The sequence below is a fragment of the Hibiscus syriacus genome, unplaced genomic scaffold (genome assembly GCF_006381635.1).
Source record: "Hibiscus syriacus cultivar Baekdansim isolate YM2019G1 unplaced genomic scaffold, ASM638163v2 tig00110627_pilon, whole genome shotgun sequence".
Lineage (NCBI taxonomy): Eukaryota > Viridiplantae > Streptophyta > Magnoliopsida > Malvales > Malvaceae > Hibiscus > Hibiscus syriacus.
This window is the reverse complement of record NW_024062804.1, coordinates 710541-731015: the sequence shown is the minus strand read 5'-3', so window position 1 is coordinate 731015 and position 20475 is coordinate 710541. Positions and strand designations below refer to the sequence as shown.

At 33.3% G+C, this 20475-nt stretch overlaps 1 protein-coding gene across 1 annotated transcript; it reads right to left on the bottom strand.

Moving 5' to 3' along the window:
* Nucleotides 1–1747: 1747 nt before the first annotated feature.
* On the bottom strand, nt 1748–2902 carry LOC120136356. Its single transcript, XM_039152411.1, has 2 exons — nt 2008–2902; nt 1748–1897 (listed from the first exon to the last, which is right to left on the bottom strand). The coding sequence occupies exons 1-2, from the start codon at nt 2642–2644 to the stop codon at nt 1812–1814; spliced, it is 723 nt and encodes a 240-aa protein (XP_039008342.1). The 5' UTR covers nt 2645–2902; the 3' UTR covers nt 1748–1811.
* Between the last annotated feature and the right edge of the window lie 17573 nt (nt 2903–20475).

The following is a 20475-nucleotide window of genomic DNA, read 5'->3' as shown; positions in this document are numbered from 1 at the left end:
GAGAACTCCTCAATGACTGCATGTAAAGGCCTATAACATTCATTAGTTTTGACAAATTGATAAACTACGAGATTTCTAGGATATGCAAATCACAATGATTAGCAACATGTCTCCTTGTTATTTATTTATTTAAAAAATTATCCTTTAAACAATACAATGTTTCTAAAGACTTTTTGATAATCTTCATGCTCAAGCTGAGCGGCAAAATATATTATTTTTAGTAACTTCTGTTCAAGATTTAAGAAGGCCAAACACACATGGAACCCTCACTGTGCATACAACCTGCTAACCACCAGCTTCAGGTAAGTTCCGTTTTACACTAATTTATCCCGGATGCAATTACCGACGAGGCATTGTTCTAACGGTAAAAGAATGCAATTGTTTCCCTAGAGCCCCACTAGTTACAAACTCTTCCACACGTTTGCGGTCGAGTACATTGTAAAACATATTATCTCTTTCTAGTTTCTTGGCCTTAGGTATATAACATATTATCTCTTTCTAGTTTCTTGGCCTTAGGTATATAACATATTATCTCTTTCTAGTTTCTTGGCCTTAGGTATATATACCTAATGCACCCTTCTGAATTTCCCCTCAACATCAACTGTGAGACTGAAAATTAATCTCTCTCTGCAGTGACGATGTTACATCAACCATAATGATCTCAGAGTCGACAAGTTTGACATTTAATCTCCTAAATCTGCTTAGTGCCTTCTTGATCACCTTAATGCGTTCCACATGCCCCCGGGGGGGGTCTCAGTTTGGCCAATGACTAACAATCATAACTTCAAAGTCCACATCCTAGCTAGATATGGTGGATCCTTTTGCCTGCAATTCAAATCATTCATTTAAAGCGCCTCTTTGGTAGCCACTGCCTTTCTTTTCAACTATTTTGTGGTTGCCATACATGATGATTTGGGATGATTTGCAAGGAAGTGAAGAAATTAAACACCGACAAGGGATGTTTATCTGTGACAGACTCAGTATGGGATGGATTCCTTTATTTCTCTATTTTGCTGTATCATGGAAATCCCAGGTTAAGATATATTCCACAGTTTTCCAAAGTCCTTTTTAGCTTTATTTCGAATCTGTAGCATCTGAGATATTCGAATAATGAATTCGAGTTGGCAGGATGTTTAAACATCTTACCTGAATAACTAATTATGGTCTGGGATTGCCTAATCCATGTTGGAAGGTTGGTATGGCGATGTCATCGGTGATATAAGGAAGTCTTTTGTTCTTTTCATCTGTTTGATGGATAAAAAGTTCTCAACATATGCAGGAGAAGATGCAGAAAGCATTGATTTTAAAACAAGCTGATGAAAGACTTCAAATTCAGCATTTGCTTTCTTAATTATAAAAGAGCCTGATTATTTGACCCCATAGGCTTTGCTTTATATCTTTGGGCATATAAAAAAAGTTGGGAAAATCATCATTTTGAGTGGGGACATTGTTGACTTGTTTGGTTAAAACAGAGTGTAATTCAATCTGCAGAACAAGACTCTAAATGCAACTTTTTTGGAACAAATAATACTCGTCCGAAATTCTCCACTTTTAAACTCAAATAAGACTGAAGACGAACAATAGAGAATCACATCAGCGAAGAGACCAGAGAGTCTAGTTTAAGCCAACCATATTCATATTTACAAGAGCAAAAGCTATATACATAATTGAAAAGGGTGCCTGGATTTCTCTAACAGAAGCGGGAAAAGTAGAATAAACCTCGGAAAAACTTCTTTTCAGAAAAAATAAATAAAAACAAAAGCAGGGAAACAAAAATAGTAGCGGATGATAGTTGAGAGTAAGCTTGAATGTCAACTGCAATGCCTGGATGACGATGCAAGCGCCACTGCTTGTGCCCACACCTTCAGCCGAGCCTTAACATCCCTGGGATCATCACCTAAAATTACAGAGTACAAATTCCCTTCAGACGTACTGAAAATGTTGATGCTTTATGTTAATAAAAAAACAATCACCAAAAGCAGAAGAAAAATTAGATTTTGAACAAACCAGGACTAGAGATACGCCAGTTGGCAATGGGAGAATCTCCGCCGCTACTGGCGGTGTCGAAAGTGGAACCCGAAAATGAAACACGGCCTGCAGTGGCACTGGGCATCTCCAACATAAGCTCATGTTCTAATTCGAAACCCAGGTCCCTACATGCTTTCACTTCCTCCAAATCCATACACAGTGACCTCTTGCCGCCTTTTGGCCTTATAATCACCACCACGCCGGCGCCGCTACCCCCTTCACTTTCCCCGCTGAAACTTCCACTGCAATTGCTATAACCCACCATTAAATCCCCACCTTTCTTTTCGCTACCATTCTTACCCTCCATATCCGCGCCTCTTTCCCTGATAACCCTCCTCTTCATCAAATTCTTGCTCCCTTTTGGCCTCCCGAACCCCCCTTTCAGACCTTCATTTTCACTGGCGTAATCCTTGACCACTCCCATCAACTGATGAGCCAACGCCTCCCTGGTCCGATTCCTCCGACGACGAGGCGGCGTCGCGGGGAGAGAGTAACAACCCGGTTCTTTATCGGAATCAGACGACAGCTGAACCGATTCTTCTTTATCGAATAACTCTTCGTCGACATCAGCATCGAAGCTCTCGATCGATAATCTCGACATGGAACTAGTGCACATGGAAAGCCTAGACAAGTTATGTGGATGAGCATGATGATCATGATCATGATCAACACATCATCAATATCATCAAACTCATCTTCAAGCATAGAAGAAACAACCGTCATACTTTCATCCGATGCCATCTTTTGCTTTTCGCGGCTCAAAAGACAAAAAAAGAAAAAAAAGAGTGAAGTGAGGAAGGTAAAGTGTTTGCTTTTATGGGCAGCCGCAACTAGTTAAACAAAACGTTTGTGGTTTTCCTTCCATCAATCATGCATATCTCATTGTTGAAGATAAGGTAAAAGGGTAAACTAAATCAAATATCTAAGCACCACATATACGCACAAATTTAATTTTTGTATTCCCGATTCCGTCCTCGCTCCCATTCCCTTTTTTTACGTGTTGGTTGAGAAAAAGAGGAAAAGGGTGAGATTGTCATTTTATGTTGGGAATCAGTTTGATTAAGGAGGATTCTGATTTGTGCGTGATCTTTATGAATAATTAAAAAAATTAATGAAGGTAACCAGATGGCAACACTGGGAAGAATGACATAAGAGGATTGGGTGAAAGAGAGGAGACCTACAACCAGTGAGTTAGAGACACGTAGCATGAGACAACGTGTTCTGGTGCTGACAGCCGCAGTGAGCACACTTATTAACCCGTTGCTGGGTCACCATTCACAAGGAAACAAAGATTGAGAGCTGCTCGCACGATTTCCCAAAACCTATGTCACTTTCGAAATTTCTTCTACTTTCCGAAATCTCAATGCTTAATGTAAAAATTATTAAGGATAAATATATTTTTAATATTATAATTTAATTGTAAGATTTAATTTGATATTTAAAGTTTTTTAATCTAATTAGATATTTGTGTGTTTATATTAATACTTAAATTTAATTTTTATAATTTAAATATATTCTGATAAATCCTTTATCATAGTTAATGATTTAAATTAAAAAACCTTTACTATCAATTTAAAATATCGAGTTAAAATATAAAAAATATATTTACTCGTTTACTGATTGTGTAGGACACTTGTTTATGAAAAGTGAAATATCAAAATTTCGTTTTTTCCAAAAATTTTAAATATTTTTTTATAAAAGATTTCTTTGAAAGAAGATTTTTATCACTCGTATATAAATTTATTTTATATAATGAATTGAACAAAAATATATAATATAATAGTAAAGTATTTTTACGTAATTTATTAACTTTGTATTTGATTTTTAAGATAATGATTTTTAATTATTTAGTTTATTAGATGTTTAAAAATGAATAATAAGGACGAAGGTAGAGGATACATTTTTTTAGAAGAGTTAAACTATTTCTACCATTATATTATATTATATTGTAACTTTATAATTTCTGAAGGGTTAAACTATTCTTTTTACTATTTTGAGGAGGTAAATGAAATAGTATCAGTTTAAAACTTCAAAATTGTAAGAGGATCAAAACTACAATTTATCCTTTTATTTTTTTTTTTTTTTTTTGAGGGGGTGGGTAACTGGCCAAGGTCCCGCCTGCGCCCTTCTAGCTACGTCTATGACGAGGAGGGATATCGATGGAAAACATAATTCAACAGAATAAGGAAAGCAAAAGATCCGAGTACAAAGGAATATTAAACCCTATAACCAAATATATCAAGAAAAACGTGACCATCGTTTGAACCAAAATTATACCATATCAGTTTTTTTTTATGAAGATAGATTTTATTAAAAAATATTTAAAATTATAATAAAATTATTAAATTAAACGCGTGATTAAGTGACTTTGGTGATAAAAAAAATATTATTTTTCTTAGAATTTTTGGATTTCAGTAGTTGTGTCTGTTGCAGGTGTGTCTGTTCCCAATTGATTATGAAAGTTCTGAACATGTATTATTTTTGTAATCACCAAACTATTAAAAAATGTTTTCATAGAACCACGATAAGATATTAAAGGAAAACGTGATTAACTGGACTAAAACATGCCATAAAAATAGAATTATTATAAATTAAAAAAGTAAATATACGATATAAGAAAATAAATGAGAAACAAAGAAAATACAAATGACCGACTATTAGCACCAGGATTAATAAATAATTTAGGTATTTTTTATATTTTCTATTGATGGTTTAATTTCACACGCCTTAAGTTTTGTAATTTTAAATCCCCAAAATTTTAATATGATTTTCCAAATTTACACTCCTATACAAAATATCTTACCTCCATCAATAGCATAGCAAATATTCAATATAAAATCTTATATATATTTTATTTTATTTGAATAAAAATATTTTTTATATATAAGATAGAAGCCGCTAGTCAATGACGAAACTTGGTGATAGAATTTAGTGAGACAAACTTAAAATTTAAAAAAAAATAGAGGTTTAAAATAAGATTTTTAAATTTTTTGAAGGGTTTAGTTTATATTTTTTTTCCAAAAAAAAATTGGATCTAACTATAATTTTTGAAATTTTAAGAGATTTAATGAAAATTTTAAAAAAATACAGGAGGGATTTTAATTAAAAACATTAAAAAAATTAAAATTTAATTTGAATTTCTAAATATTTGGAGGGGCCAATTTGATTTTTTTTTTTAATTTTAAGGGTCAAAATTTAAAAATTTAAATTTTAGGAGGCCATGGCCCCTTCTAGCTTGGCCTACGTTCCGTCTCTACCGTTAGTTTTATCAAAAATAAAAAATTCAAATTACAATAAAAGTTACAACCACAACTGTAAACTAAAACACATAATAAGAATATTTTCCTATAACCATTAACATAGGAAAATAACCACTTACAATTACTCAATGACCATATAAAAAAATTAAAAATTTTAATCAAATAAACGATAAATACTCGCAGATCTGACCGTATTAGCAAATGAACTACAAAAAGGAATCACACTATTGAAAAACCAATATAAATCATAAATCAAAATTGTATCCAAATTTAATTCGAGGTCTAAAGCAGGAAATATCAACATGATAACAAATTAGTATCATCTTGATCAGTCGTGACGATGTCAAATCCAGTCATGAGAAAAATGATAAACAAAAATAATAGTCAAACGATTAAAAACATGCCAAAAGACAGAGAAAATGTGTAATAAAGGTTGAGGAAAACATGTCAAAAGGCAGAAGGAACGTGTTATAAAGACGGAATAAAACGTGTCATAAAGGCAGGGTTATTAAAATTAAAAACAACAAAAGAAAACAAACATATTACATAATAAAATAAAGAAAAAACAATGAATACTGAAGGTCGACGATTAACACTGAAAAAGGTGTCGTTGTCAATTATAAATATAAAGAAAAAGAAATGACTAACGTAAAAAGAAAAAGAGAAAAATAAGATTAATTGAATGAAAAAACCTTGTGTATAATAAATAATGTATAATAGTTAGAGAAAATAGCCTCAGTGACCGAAAATGCCTTTTAATATACGATTTTAACCAACTTTTTTTGGATTTGCCAAAATGACTAACTAAATCGCAATGCGATCGATAATTTGCAACGCGATCTCCGGTATCGCAAATCAGTTTCCAGATTCGCAACGCGATTCTGACTATCGCATTGCGATTTTCCAAATTCACGTTGCGATTTTCTGAATTCGCAATGCGAATATGTAAATTGCAATGCGATTCTGACTATCACAACGCGATTCTGACTGTCGCAACACTGAATTTCAAATTCGCAACAGGTTTTAGTTTCGTAACACAAATGTTTTGGGTATATAACTACGTAGCAGAAGCAACTCATAACCTAAATCCCTAAATCGCAACTCTTTCCATCTCCATCTATCACCCTCTCCGACGATATCCGTTCCTATATCCAACGACATCCTTCCCCATCCGGCAACAGGTTTTAGTTTCGCAGCTCGTTTGTTTAGTAAATTAATTTACAATAATGAAATCATCTATCATGTTTGGGTAAATTTGTGTTTTGGAGGGTCATGGGAGAATGTTCATGGTGTTTTACAATATATGTCTTTACCCATGAATTTTCAACTAAAACTGTCATTAAAAAAGTTAACTTATGAAAATCTAATGTTACGTGTTGCAAATAAAATGAATTTAGAGCCCTTAAGTGGATTTAGGCTATCTTATCAGAGAAAAGGTAAAGTTTATTTGTTAACCGGCAATGGAGATGTTGAACGATTCATTGCTTACATTAGTGTTTCGCAAGATGATGTTACATTGTATGTTGTTGAACCTAGAAGTAGTGAAGTTGGGTCAGTAGCGGGTAGTAATCAACTAAGTTTTTCAACCCCAGTTTATGGTGCTTAAAATTTAATGGTTCCATCACAATTTCATCACAAAGCAAATTTTGTTTCACCACATTTCCAATACCAAACACAATCTCAAAACCCACAACCTTTCCCTAATCCAAATCCAATCAACTTTCAGCACCAAATTTCTGTTTTCGTATTAACAGTTAGACGATGATGAGCCAACAGAAAAAATTGTGAGTACTAGTCGGTATTCAAAATTTGATCTTGGTCAATACCAGGACTTTGATCTTGGTCAATACTCGGATTTTGATGATGTTTCAGAAGAAGAAACAGACCCTGCGTGTAATGATTTTGATATTGGTCAATACCCAAATTTTGATGATGAAACAGCCGCTGCCGAGGAAGATGTTGCTGATGATAATGAGGAGGAAGTTACGACTGTGAATGAACATGTTGAACATCCATTCTGTAATTCATATAACCCTGAAGAAGAAAAAGAAGAAGAAGAAATCCCCGAAGAAAATGCCAAGGGAGTATAACTGGAATATGCCAGAATTACTTCAGATACCGGAAGAATAGTTGGTAAAAATAGCAGTTGATTATTACACAAAAATTATTCGTATCAAGAAAGATGATTGTTTTGATACAAAGGAAGACTTGAAGATAGCTTTGTATACGAAATGTGTGGAAGATGGCTATCAACTAAAAGTTAACAAATCAAGCAAAGATCGTTTCGAAACAAGGTGTATGATTGACAAAAACTGTACGTGGCGTATGATTGCAAAGAGGATAAAAGATTGCGAAATGTTTCAAGTTAGGACTTTAATTGATAAACATACATGTTCAAGAACTCAAGTTTTTCCTCACCATAGACAGGCAAACAAAAAGGTGTTGGGTGGTTTTCTAGCTGAGTTAATGTTTTTGAATGGCAGGGTATATCGGGGACATGAAATTATGACTGACATGAATGCTCGGTTCAAGATTAGTATCTCATATTCTCAAGCTTGGAGAGCCAAATGTTATGCCTTGGAATTGTTGAGGGGGTCACCAGAAGCTTCGTTTGCCCAACTGTCGGCTTATTATCACAATTTAAAACTGAAAAATCCTGGGTCGGTAACTCATATCAAAATAGATAGAGATGGACGCTTTGAGTTGCTGTTTATCTCCATTGGTGCTGCGGTTAGTAAATCAATATAATTTTGTTGACACATTTTTGTTAGTTACATGCATTTCACATTTAAATGATTATATTTCTTGTGTATATGATTTTGTAGATTCGTTCGTTTATTACTTGCATGTGCCTAGTTATTATAGTTGACGGAGCACATTTAAAAGGTCGATACCTTGGAGTAAACTTATTAGCAGTAGACATGGATGCTAACAATGGGATATTGTCAATAGCTTACGGGGTTGGCAAATTTGAAACCTCTGATTCATGGACATGGTTTATGGGGCATCTTAGGGATTGTATAGGCCCTATTAGCAATCTGACAATCATATCCGATAGGGTAAACTCAATTGACAACGCTGTTAGAAGGTGTTTCCCAGATGCTTTTCATGGACTTTGTGGTGTTCATTTATATAGAAATCTAAAATCAAGGTCTGCTGGTATAAAAAATCACAAATGGATATACTGGAATGTTGTAAAAGTTTATCGGGAAGTGGATTTTAATAAGCATGTAAATTGTTTAAGACGTGTTTTGCCTCAGTGTGCTCAAACACTAGAAGATGTCGGGTTTGAAAGATGGTCAAGAGTACATCAACTTGGAGCAAGATATGGTTTCATGACGTCTAATAGTGCAGAATCAATCAACGCTCTAAGCCGTCATTCCCGAAAATTACCCATTACTATGTTAATGGAGTTTTTTCGAGCCTCTATTCAACAGTGGTACTACAAGAAAAGAAACCATGCATGTATTATTTCTTTAAATTCGTAACTTATCATATATTTTACTAAGTATTATTTATTTAAATTTACAGGAACATTGGAACATCGTGTTACACCATGAACTGAAAAAAAGATAACGAAACGTGTTGTGAAGTCAACGTCATGTAGAGTTGAACCATGTTCAAACACTTTGTTTGAAGTACTGGATAATAACTTAAATGGGCTTGTCTATCTAAATGCAAAGACGTGTAGTTGTATGAAATGGCAAACATCTGATTATCCGTGTGGGCATGTTATAAAAGTTGCTCTTCATCTAAACCAAGATGATTCAAGCGCATACGCTATGGATTGCTATGCTACAAAAGTATATCGACAGACTTATGCCGAGATTATCTACCCTATTCCACATCCTTCTGAGTGAGACATACCAGATGACTTACAAACAGTTTTGCCACCAGCCATGGACAGAAGGCTACCTGGCCGACCAAAAAGTCACGATCGTATACAATCTAAGGGTGAAGAGAAGAAGAGATCGACATGTAGTCGGTGCAAGGAAAGTGGTCATACAAGGTTGACATGTGGATCACCAGTGCCATCACAGGCATCTTTTCCTCTACCAAAATATGGATCCTCATCAAAATCCAAAGCTCATATAGTGTCAAGAAAAAGGCAATCAAAATCAAAATCCCAATCACAACCGGCTTCACCTTTTGGGACTATTAACTTAGGTGATTTTTAAATGCAAACGTTGTATTATGTGTAAACTTTTAACATTTTCAGTTAGGCATGTATTAGTAACTTGAGTTTGAACATTGCTATGATCTGTTCAGTTGTTATCACTTATTACACATTCATTTGAATATCGCAACGCGAATTTGACTATTATGTGTATTTTATGTGTAAACTTTTAACATTTTCAGTTAGGCATGTATTAGTAACTTGAGTTTGAACATTGCTATGATATGTTCAGTTGTTATCACTTATTGCTCATTCATTTGAATATCGCAACGCGAATTTGACTATCGCAACGCAAAAATCGCAACGCAAATTTGTCTATCGCAACGCGAATTTGACTATCGCAACGTGAATTTGATTATCGCAACGGGTATTTGACTATCGCAACACGAATTGACTTTCGCGTTGCGATTTTGTCTTTCGAATTGCGATTTTGAGTTTAACGTTGTGAAAGTGTACCTCCAACAGGTCTTTTGCTTTCAATATGATGCATATTGAAATCAACAAATCAACTTTTACATTTCAATCAATTAAACAAGCACAAATAAGAATTATTTACATATCAATATTAAACAAATCAACTTTTACAAATCAATTTTTATAAATCAATTAAACAAGCAAAAAATGATAATAATTCTTATTTTCCTCATCAATTAAACAAATCAGACTTTTAAGAATCAATTAAACAATCAAAAAAGTGTACCCCAGACAGTTGTTTATGCACCCATACATCAATTTCACGCAGCTCACTTCAGGATTAACCTGCAGAAACCAAACATTTGCTCAAATAACACTTTCTACACATCTAAAACCAACAAACAACAAATTATTATTGAATTCTAGGTACTTAACAACACTTGCATTTGACTTACAAATTGTTTATGGACACTTTAATAACACGGATGCAGGTAGGCAGCGTCTCGCATATATCGCTCTAGCCATAAAATGCCAAAACCACAAGCCTACTGCACCTCTATCTCTATCGATGGGAGGTAGAAACTGTGTACTTCCTGTCGTCAAACGCTCCAAGCACATGCATACGAGAGGACCACAATCCCCTCTGGCTTCTGGCGTTTGTTGTGGCGCGATCTCGTCTCTGATAACTGTAACATTGAACTTCTTTGGCTTCTTGTTTCCAGAATAAGTCCAATAATTAATCGCATCCAATAATTTAGCCAAATGAGAGCTCCATCCCTTAATAATATCTCTCAAATCAGACAATGATATGTAATTTATCATGTTGTCATATACTATTGTCTTTAGGGATGGGAGATGAAGCTCGACGAGAAGCCAATAATTACGTTCCAAAACAGGGATAAACATCTACATCGAAATGTAATAATTCAAATTGCACACTTATTTATGAACACCTTTAAAATATTTAAACAAATAAATACTAACCTTATCGACCTCTCACCATGCAGGATAAAGTTTAGCTTGTCCATTAACCAACACATATGATTCCTGTCGTTGATTCTTCAAGTGAACTACGTGAAAAGACGTCGGCATAATTGTATATCGCGTATTTTTTTTTCTTCAATTTCCTTATTATTAGAAGACGTGACACCCATGCATCAATATGTGTTTTACAAAAAAAAAGACATATATTAGTGAATTACATAAATTTTAAAAAAAATTAATCAAAATGAAATATAAGAAGAAATATAAGACTTACCCCCATCGAAATAGCCATTTTCTTCAACCCCTAATAACACACCCCACCAAGATCGTTCAATCAACAAATGCATATCATCGTTGAGTTTGTATATGTCAGTGTAAAACCCTTGGCTCCGCTCATATAGATAAAAATCAACTGTGGTCTTAGCCCAAAGGGTATTATCCAGAATTGTTTCCAGTAGTTGTTTCCTCTCCACTTCATCTGCCGGAATGGTACTGGTCGGTGACTTATACGAAATCCAACAGTCATCCATCATTTCCGGCATGTGAGGGGGTTTCTCAATAATTCAATATATTACGCCGTGTGAATCGGGCTCTAGAATGTTGGGAGGGACCTCTTCAACGATTACAGTGGCCTCTTGAACGGTGGGAGGGGACTATTGAGGGATGATATGAGCCTCTTGAACGATAGGGGAGGCCCCTTGAACGATGACAGGTGAGTCGGGCTTTTTCTTACGGATTCTTCGCACTATTGGGGTGAACGGAGACGTAATGGCACGTGCACGCCGTCTGATGCGTGAACTCCGTCTTGCAAGAAAAACCCGACGTAGAGCATCCACCTTAGCGGGCCGCTAAAAATAAATTAATACATAAATCAGTAAATAAACAGACATGATATTAAACAGTGAAAACAAAGACAAATATATTTCAAACTTGCACGTATTCACCCAAGTCATTATTCTATCATTGTTCACAAATGCATCAGATAACATTCAAGAAGTAATCACTTATATAAACATTTAAAAGGACAACATATAGGTTTAGTACAGGTTCAATGACAACATAAAGAGTAGTAGTTTATTCTTGAAACTTAAATTTTCAACACTGTGAAGTTAGTATTTGTCTTTGTCTTTTGGTTGAAGTAATGCAATTCATTCAAGTTTCAATTTGCAGAAGAATAATAGAATCTGAAACTTAAAATCGCAACACGAATGACTATCACAACGCGAATTTGACTATCGCAACGAGAGAATCGCAATGTGATTTTCATTTCGCATTGCGATTCTTTCATTGTGATAGTAAAATTTGCGTTGCAATAGTCATTTTTGCGTTGCGAAAGTAAACTATTCTTCTTCTGCAAATTGAAACTTGAATAGATTGCATTACTTCAACCAAAAGACAACAAAAAACAAATACTAACTTCACAGGGTTAAAGAATAAACAGTTTAGCAGTATTGGCAGCAACCGAATGAATTTACTAAGCAATCCATTCAAGTTTCAATTTGCAGAAGAAGAATAGTTTACTTTCGCAACGCGAAAATGACTATCACAACGCAAATTTGACTATCGCAACGAGAGAATCGCAATGCGATTTTTATTTCGCATTGTGATTCTTTCGTTACGATAGTAAAATTCGCGTTGCGAAAGTAAACTATTCTTCTTCTGCAAATTGAAACTTGAATGGATTGCATTACTTCAACCAAAAGACAACCAAAAACAAATACTAACTTCACAGGGTTAAAGAATAAACAATTTAGCAGTATTGGCAGCAACCGAATGAATTTACTAAGCAATCTAAGTGAAATGGTTAATCTAAGTGAAACGGTTAATCTAAGTAAAATTACGAGTAAATTTATCATCAAGTTAAATATGAAAAATATTAAACTTACCTCGTTGCGTAGAGTATGAACCTTATTCTACAACGATGCTACCATCTCACGTAGAGCGGCTACCTCACCACGTAAAGTAGACACCTCAACATGCCATGCACCATTGTTATCGCGTAAAGTACCGACCTCCTCACGCAAGACATTGACCTCATCACGTAACTCCCCTAACTCATCCCGTGGAGGTGGAGAACAGAGAGATAAACGTCGTGGCATCTTTGCCGGTCGCCTATCATGAGGTGATGGTGGAGAAGAGGCTTGATGATGTGACAGAATAGGTGATGGCTCTTGTTGTGGAGGTGTATAGTCGGGTCGATCAGGTGATGGCTCTGGGTGAGGTGATGGCTCTAGAAGTGGAGGCTGCTCATCATCTGTGCCATCAAAAAAACGCTTACTAGCTTACCACCAATCAGTGGCAAGCTCAGCTTTCGTGGGTGTCAGCCTCTGTAATGGAGTGTTGGCCTCCTAACAATATAAAAGCTCAAACAAAGTTAAACGTGTACTAGTAATAACTTGTTTATAACATATGGTAGTATTTGTGTTAACTTACATTATTTATTATCGTGTACGGTAGTAAATCTTCCCATTGATGCAAGGTCTGTTTCCTCTTCCAGGAAATAGCCCTAGGAATATCATTAGAAGTTTTTAATGCATATGTCTTCATGGCGGGAAAGGCCTCAAATATCCAAATCTACAAACAATATAATAACAAACATTAGTAATTGTTAAATAATTAATTATAATTTTGGAAACATTATATAAAAATTCTTACCTTAAAGGCCCAAATAAAGCCTGACAAAGTGTATTTGGAACCATCGCCACGCAAACTTTTTCGATCATCAAAGGCAGACGATAACTTATTTCATGTAGTTTTCCATAGATACGAACCCCACGAAAACAGGCTCCATGCATTTAGGTCATTTACCAATTTAATTAGATCGTTAGGAATAGGTTGTCTGGCCTCTCTGCCTAAAAAGTCGGCATGCAAAAGTATTAGAAGGCATACTCGGACAACATCGACGTCATCCATCCAAGTAAAACCATCTTTCTTATTCAATAATCTCATCAAGTCTTCCACGTGTAAATTCGGCTTCTCCGTTGACAGCTCAGGAAAAACCCGTGATAACCATGATAGGTGGGTAATATGTCTAGTATACCGACCTACATCATCGTGTCTGAAGCGTAGACCGGTGATTAAGCAAAACTCCTCCCGCCCAAAACACGTATACGCCGGTGGAAAATCAAATCATATCTCTTCATCACGACGTTGTACAGTCTCTGGTAGATCGCTAGTTATGGTTTGAAGAAATATATGGGTCAACATAGCATCTCCACCCGGATGTTGTACTTTCAACCATGGCCCGAAGAAAGTATCCTCAAATATTTTTCTTTGTGCAGGTGAAAGCTTCGACGCAATTGTTTTAGCCAGGCTTACTTTATTTCTTAAGGTCAATTGAGCCGAATAAAAGTTCTACAAAAACAATAAACATACCAAGTTAGATATACCAAAAACTACACTTTGAAGATATACCAAGAACAATAAACACAAAGAGTAGTAGTTTATTCTTCAAACTTAAATTTGCAATAGTGTGAATTTAGTATTTGTTTTTGTTTTTTTGTTGAAGTAATGCAATTCATTCAAGTTTCAATTTGCAGAAGAAGAATAGTTTCTGAAACTTAAAATCGCAACACGAAAATAAAAATCGCAACACGAAAATGACTATCGCAACGCGAATTTGACTATCGCAACGCGAAATGAAAATCGCATTGCGATTCTGTCGTTGCGATTTTCATTTCGCGTTGCGATTCTCGGTTTCAAATACTAAAATTGAAACTTGAATGGATTGCATTACTTCAACCAAAAGACAAAACAAAGACAAATACTAAATTCACAGGGTTTAAAGACTAAACAGTTTAGCAATATTGGCAGCAATCGAATGAATTTAATAAGCAATCTAAATGAAATGGTTAATCTATTATTGAAATTACCAGTAAACTTATCATCAATTTCAATATGAAAAACCTAATAATAATGCAAAAATTTCAAAATTAAAATAATAAAAAAAACTAACCATCGGTGGTTGATTTGGTTGATTTTCCATTTCTGACCGTGAATGATTGTAAGGGTGGCTCTGAGAGATGGAGATAGATGGATTTCGCCGGAGATGGGGACTGATTTCGTCGGAGATGGGGACGGATGTCACCTCAGAGAGTGAGAGATGGAGATGAGACTGAGTTGTGATTTAGGGTTTTAGGTTATGAGTTGCGATTACGGGATATACTGTGGACGGTTCAGTGTTCCGATATATTAATATTCGTGTTTGGAATTTGAAAAAAAATACACGTTGTGATAATAATGGCGCTTTGAAAATCGCATTGCGATAGTCAGCATCGCGTTGCGATAGTCAGAATCTCGTTGCGATAGTCAGAATCGCATTGCGATAGTCATAATCGCATTGCGATTTACATATTCGCATTGCGATAGTCGGAAAACCGCAACGCGACTTTAAAAAATCGCAATGCGATAGTAAGAATCGCGTTGCGAATCTGGAAACTGATTTGCGATACCGGAGATCGCGTTGCGAATTATCGATCGCATTGCGATTTAATTGGTCATTTTGGTAAATCCAAAAAAAATTGATTAAAATCATATATTATAAGACATTTTCGGTCACTGAAGTTATTTTCTCTAATAGTTATTGGATATGATATGATATGATTAATAAAAATAATCATAAAAATAATAAAAACACACACATGAGATTGAAGATTACATCTCGGGAAAGTAATCCAATTCACAACTTGAACTTTGATCGCATGTGTGTTTTAGTTTATCTTTATCGCGTGGTTCAATTAATGTATTTGATAAGTTAAATTGATAATCTTACTCTAGTCTTCATCATGCTAAATTTATACGTAAAAAGGATATATTACAATATGATTGTTTAACAACCTAAAAACATTATAAATTCGCATGCTTTCCTTAAATAGGTGAATCTCGTTTCTCTTTTTCGGTTCATTCTTTTCACATGTTTACATCTCTACGATCATCAATCATCACTAACCTTAGGATGACAAAAAAATATACTTAATGTATTCAACTCAATTTAATAGAGTTGAGTTGTTCCTTTATGAAATTCAGGTTTTAAATTAGTTAAACTTTTTTCTTTTTGATTAGATCGAGTTAAGATTTAAGAAGAGTAGAGTTTAAAATAAAATAATAATACTTTTTATGCGTTTTTAATAATTATTAGTTAAATTTTGATAAATATACATATAAATTAATATATAAGATACTAGAATTGTAATGTTAAATTAATATTTATTTTAATTTCATGTTATTAAATTAAATAAGCTAATAGTTTATTTAATTATTTTTAATTTTTAATAAAATTTTAAAATTATAATAAATAGTATCAGAACAAATTAAATTTTAAATAAATAAAAATACTTTTAAATTTTATTATGATATTAGTGGGTTGGATTTTAAGCCTGAAAACTCGTCCAACCCCACCCACGTTATCCCTAACCGACATACATTCTTGGGAGATTTATAGACTACATTTTCTTTTATTTCTGTCAATTTGGATTTATTTTCAATTTTTGAGGAACACGTCATGCTAACGTAAGAAAATGATGTCTTTAAAATTTTAAAAATATAAGAAAAGAAAATAGACTGGAAGACATTAAATTTCTATGGCTATATACGAACCTATGGAGGGTTTTAATTGATTGATAATTGATATTCAATGTGCAGTGTTTTTTTATATGACATTAGTAACACTGGGTTCGAATAATTATATTTATAATGTATGTGTGTATTGTCAATATATTTTCAAATCTTATATGACATTACTAATACTGAGTTACTCTGACAATGTTGCTACATAATTTGACCGAAAATTTTCAATTTGAAGAAAAACTGGATACTATAAAGGCCAGTTTAAACAATAATAAATATTTCAAGGATAATTTAATAAAATATATATTATTATTATTTTATATTCATTCAATCTAATATCGTAATTTTATATTAATACGAACAAATCAAATACGAAAACACAACATTCTTAATAATATATCAATAAATATAATATTTAAATAATATTATTCTCAAAATTAACCTTAATTTTCATGAGCCAAACAATCCATAAAAGCTTTAGTAGTATATTAACCTTTAAATATTATTAACCTTGCATTGTAAGTTGAATTCGGTTTACATAGCCACGTCTACATAGCCAGCTGTCCGCGTTTTATGTCGTTACTATCTTCAAAACGACAACCCCCTTTCTTATTGGGCCAGTGGCGGATTTTCGGGTTTTCCAAGAATCCGGTGGGTCCATCATGACTCCGTAACCGATTTCAGGTCCATGTCCTGGCACATGGCCTCGCCAACAAATTACCCAACGCATCATTTTACTGCAATTAGCACAAATCTGTTGATTTTCCTTTTGTTTGTTTAATATTTATTTGTTTCTTTTAGACAACCATTTTAGTTTTTTACCTTAAAATAATTTTTTTAATAAAATAATAATTATCTGGTTAACACGGCCACTCACCGGCCGTTGATCATTTACTGGTCTCCTTTATGATATTTTATTACTATATTTTTAAGTTGTGACGGCTGATGCGTTGTCAGTTGTGACTGTGATGCTTACACGTGTTCAATTAGAAATAAAGTGAAGATTATTTTATGTTAGGCCAAATAATCGGTTTTCTTATATTATAGAAACTTTTCAAATTTATTTATCGATTTGGCATTCATTTGCGATTTTTTGACGAACATAATATTCAAATATTGATTCAAAACCTGTTTCATCAGATGCATTTTTATTTGAATCCTGGTATATATCATAAAAATATAAATATCTCTCTATTAAATAAAATAAAATATCTTAAGTTGCATAAAAATAGTTATATTTGAATTATTTTTTATTCTCAAAATATAATACTATTTATTGTAATATGCAACTATTAGATTAGTTTTAGTTTTCGTAACTTTATGTTTTAATGGCATCCTTGTTATGGAGAAATTGATAAACATTTTATTAACATGGTTTTTTTATTAAAAAATATTGAATTTAATATATGTATTTTCTTATAATATTCTGAGGAGATTTTTGTTATTTATCTGACCAATTTGATATAATTTAATTTGTAACACCAAACTTGATCAATGAATCAATATATGGTATAGTAGATACACAAGAAAATCAAGAAGAAGAAAAAAAAACAATGGCTTTCCAAGTTTTGGTTATACGAATATTAAAAGTATAAAGCATCGTATATTTATTGATTGTCGACAAAGCAGGCAGGCAGTCCCTGGGAAGAAGAAAGTGATGGAAAGTGGGCTCCAAAGCCCCTGGAGAGAAAAACCATTGTTTGGTCAAGCTCGTGGAGGGACCTATTCATATTTAATTTGTTTGTTGGTTACTTGTAAAAAAAGAAACATCACCCAGATTTTCTTGCTTAACCAAACCATGTGATATTGGGTGGAGGAAGTTCAGAAAATATTTTTATTGTAGTGAAAAAACAGCTTTGCTGTGTAGTTACAGTAAATGGACCTCTTGTCCCCTCTATGGGAAGTATAATACCAGACCAGAGACAAAAGTGTTGATGTAAAATTCTAAATTAGTCACTGCTTGTTTGGTTTGGCTTGAATGCTCTATGAAATGGACCTCAACTTTCACCCATATAACTGAACCAAACAAAGAATTAGAGGGTGAGCTTTTGGGCATGAGTGGAGTTGGCCCACCTTAATCAAATCAAATGTTGCAGCCCAAAGCTTATCCGGATGTTGCCCATTTTCACTTTCTTTTCCAATTTCTTCTGTCTGTTCCTCTCAATAAATTTCTTCTTTATCACAATCTCTCCTAAAATCTAGTAAATTTCATGATTCCGTTCTATTTAATGAATATCATCATGAAGGTAACCAAGAACATGTTACGGTATGTCACGGTTCGATTACAAAGATTATCTCATCAAAGTCACTAAGAATAAGCCACGATATATCTAAATAATCATCGAGTTATTTCAACAAATTCCACAATTCAGTTCTATTTAGTGAGTATCATCGCTGGAAAAGCAATGCCCTGATTGCATGAATAACCAAACAACACTTGAATGGCATTGGGCATTGGTGTTAGTTAGGCATCCCATGGTTTATTCATTTTTAAGATAAAAAAAGATGGGCTGTGCTTGACAGGAAGCCTATGATTCAATCAACTGAAATAGCAAAGAAAAGAAATGTAACAGAGGCTTAAAATTCATACCAAACACGAAGTTGAATGTGTCCAAACCAATTACATTTCGCCAAGTGGATGGTGTCCATCTATTCATCACATCAATCTGTCGCAACCGTCTTTCGGTTGGGCCTCGGAATTGGGCTTCGACTTGAAAAATGTGGATTGGAGTCGCCACCGATCATTTATTTAAAAATAAATGAGTTGATCGGATACCCTATTTCTTACCTGATCTGCGTCTTACCAGAAATATGTCGGGTTCGGGAGTCGGTTACGGTCAAGGAAGGATTAGCACCCTTGAACCGCCCTTTCGGTACTACGTAATTTCCAGTTGTCTTAATTAAGAAAAACAACAAGTTAAATTAAAAGGTAAAGTTTCGATCCTAATTACTTACCCTTGATTGATTTGAAAAAAAATCGAGAAATGTGTTAGATAAACAAGGTAAAGAAAACAAATAAGATACAAGGGAAAAATAAAATAAATAAAATAAGTAAGTAAGATAAGAAAAAATAGTAAAGTAATAATTATATATAGTAATATTTGAAAAAAGGAAAAAATATAAATATATATATATCAAAGTATTAATAAAATAAATAAGCTATATATGTACACCAAATACTTAAAAATAGAAAAGCTACCCTCCCAATTCACCGAAAATGGGGGGCTCTAGTAAGAAATAAGACAAAAAAATGGGCCCTCTAGGTTAGTAGTATATAATATAATGTTTAATAATGATAATGATAAAGACACAAGGTTTTTAAAAAATAATAATATAATAATAATGAATAAAAAAAACGAAAATAATAAAAAATAATATAAATATATAAAGTTATAAGATATATTACATAAATAAAGAAATAATCAAATAAAAATAATTAAGAATATATATATTTAATAATATGTATATAAATAAACTATTAAAAGTATAAAAAATATATACGACTAGATAAAGATAATTTAATATATATATAGTAATATTAGACTTATAAGTAAAATATTAAAGAAATATATATATAATAATAGTAATAAAATATAGTAAAAAATCAAATGAAAATAATTTAATATATATATATACATATAATAATAACATGAATAATAAAAATAAATGAATAAAATATCCATATAATAAATAAAGGGACTAATATAGATTTTTAAAAAGCTCTTCCCCTCCTTTAACCGAAAATCAAACCGATTTTTAAAAAATAAGCCTCGGGGTAGATCTAGGTTCGAAACTTCGAAACCCCACCCATTTTGGTCATCGGCACAACCCACGTTTTGGGTTATTCGAACCAAATATCAAGAACAATAACGTGCACATGCAAAAGAAATAAAAATGAAAATGCTACCTTTTATTTCCTTTTCGAATCCTTTACAATAGCTTTGCCTTTGTATCTTCCCGTGCTTTCCTCTATGTTTTGTGTGTAAATCGTGTCTTCAAATGGTGAGTTACAATGGCTATTTATAGTGCTTGTGGATCCTATCTTTA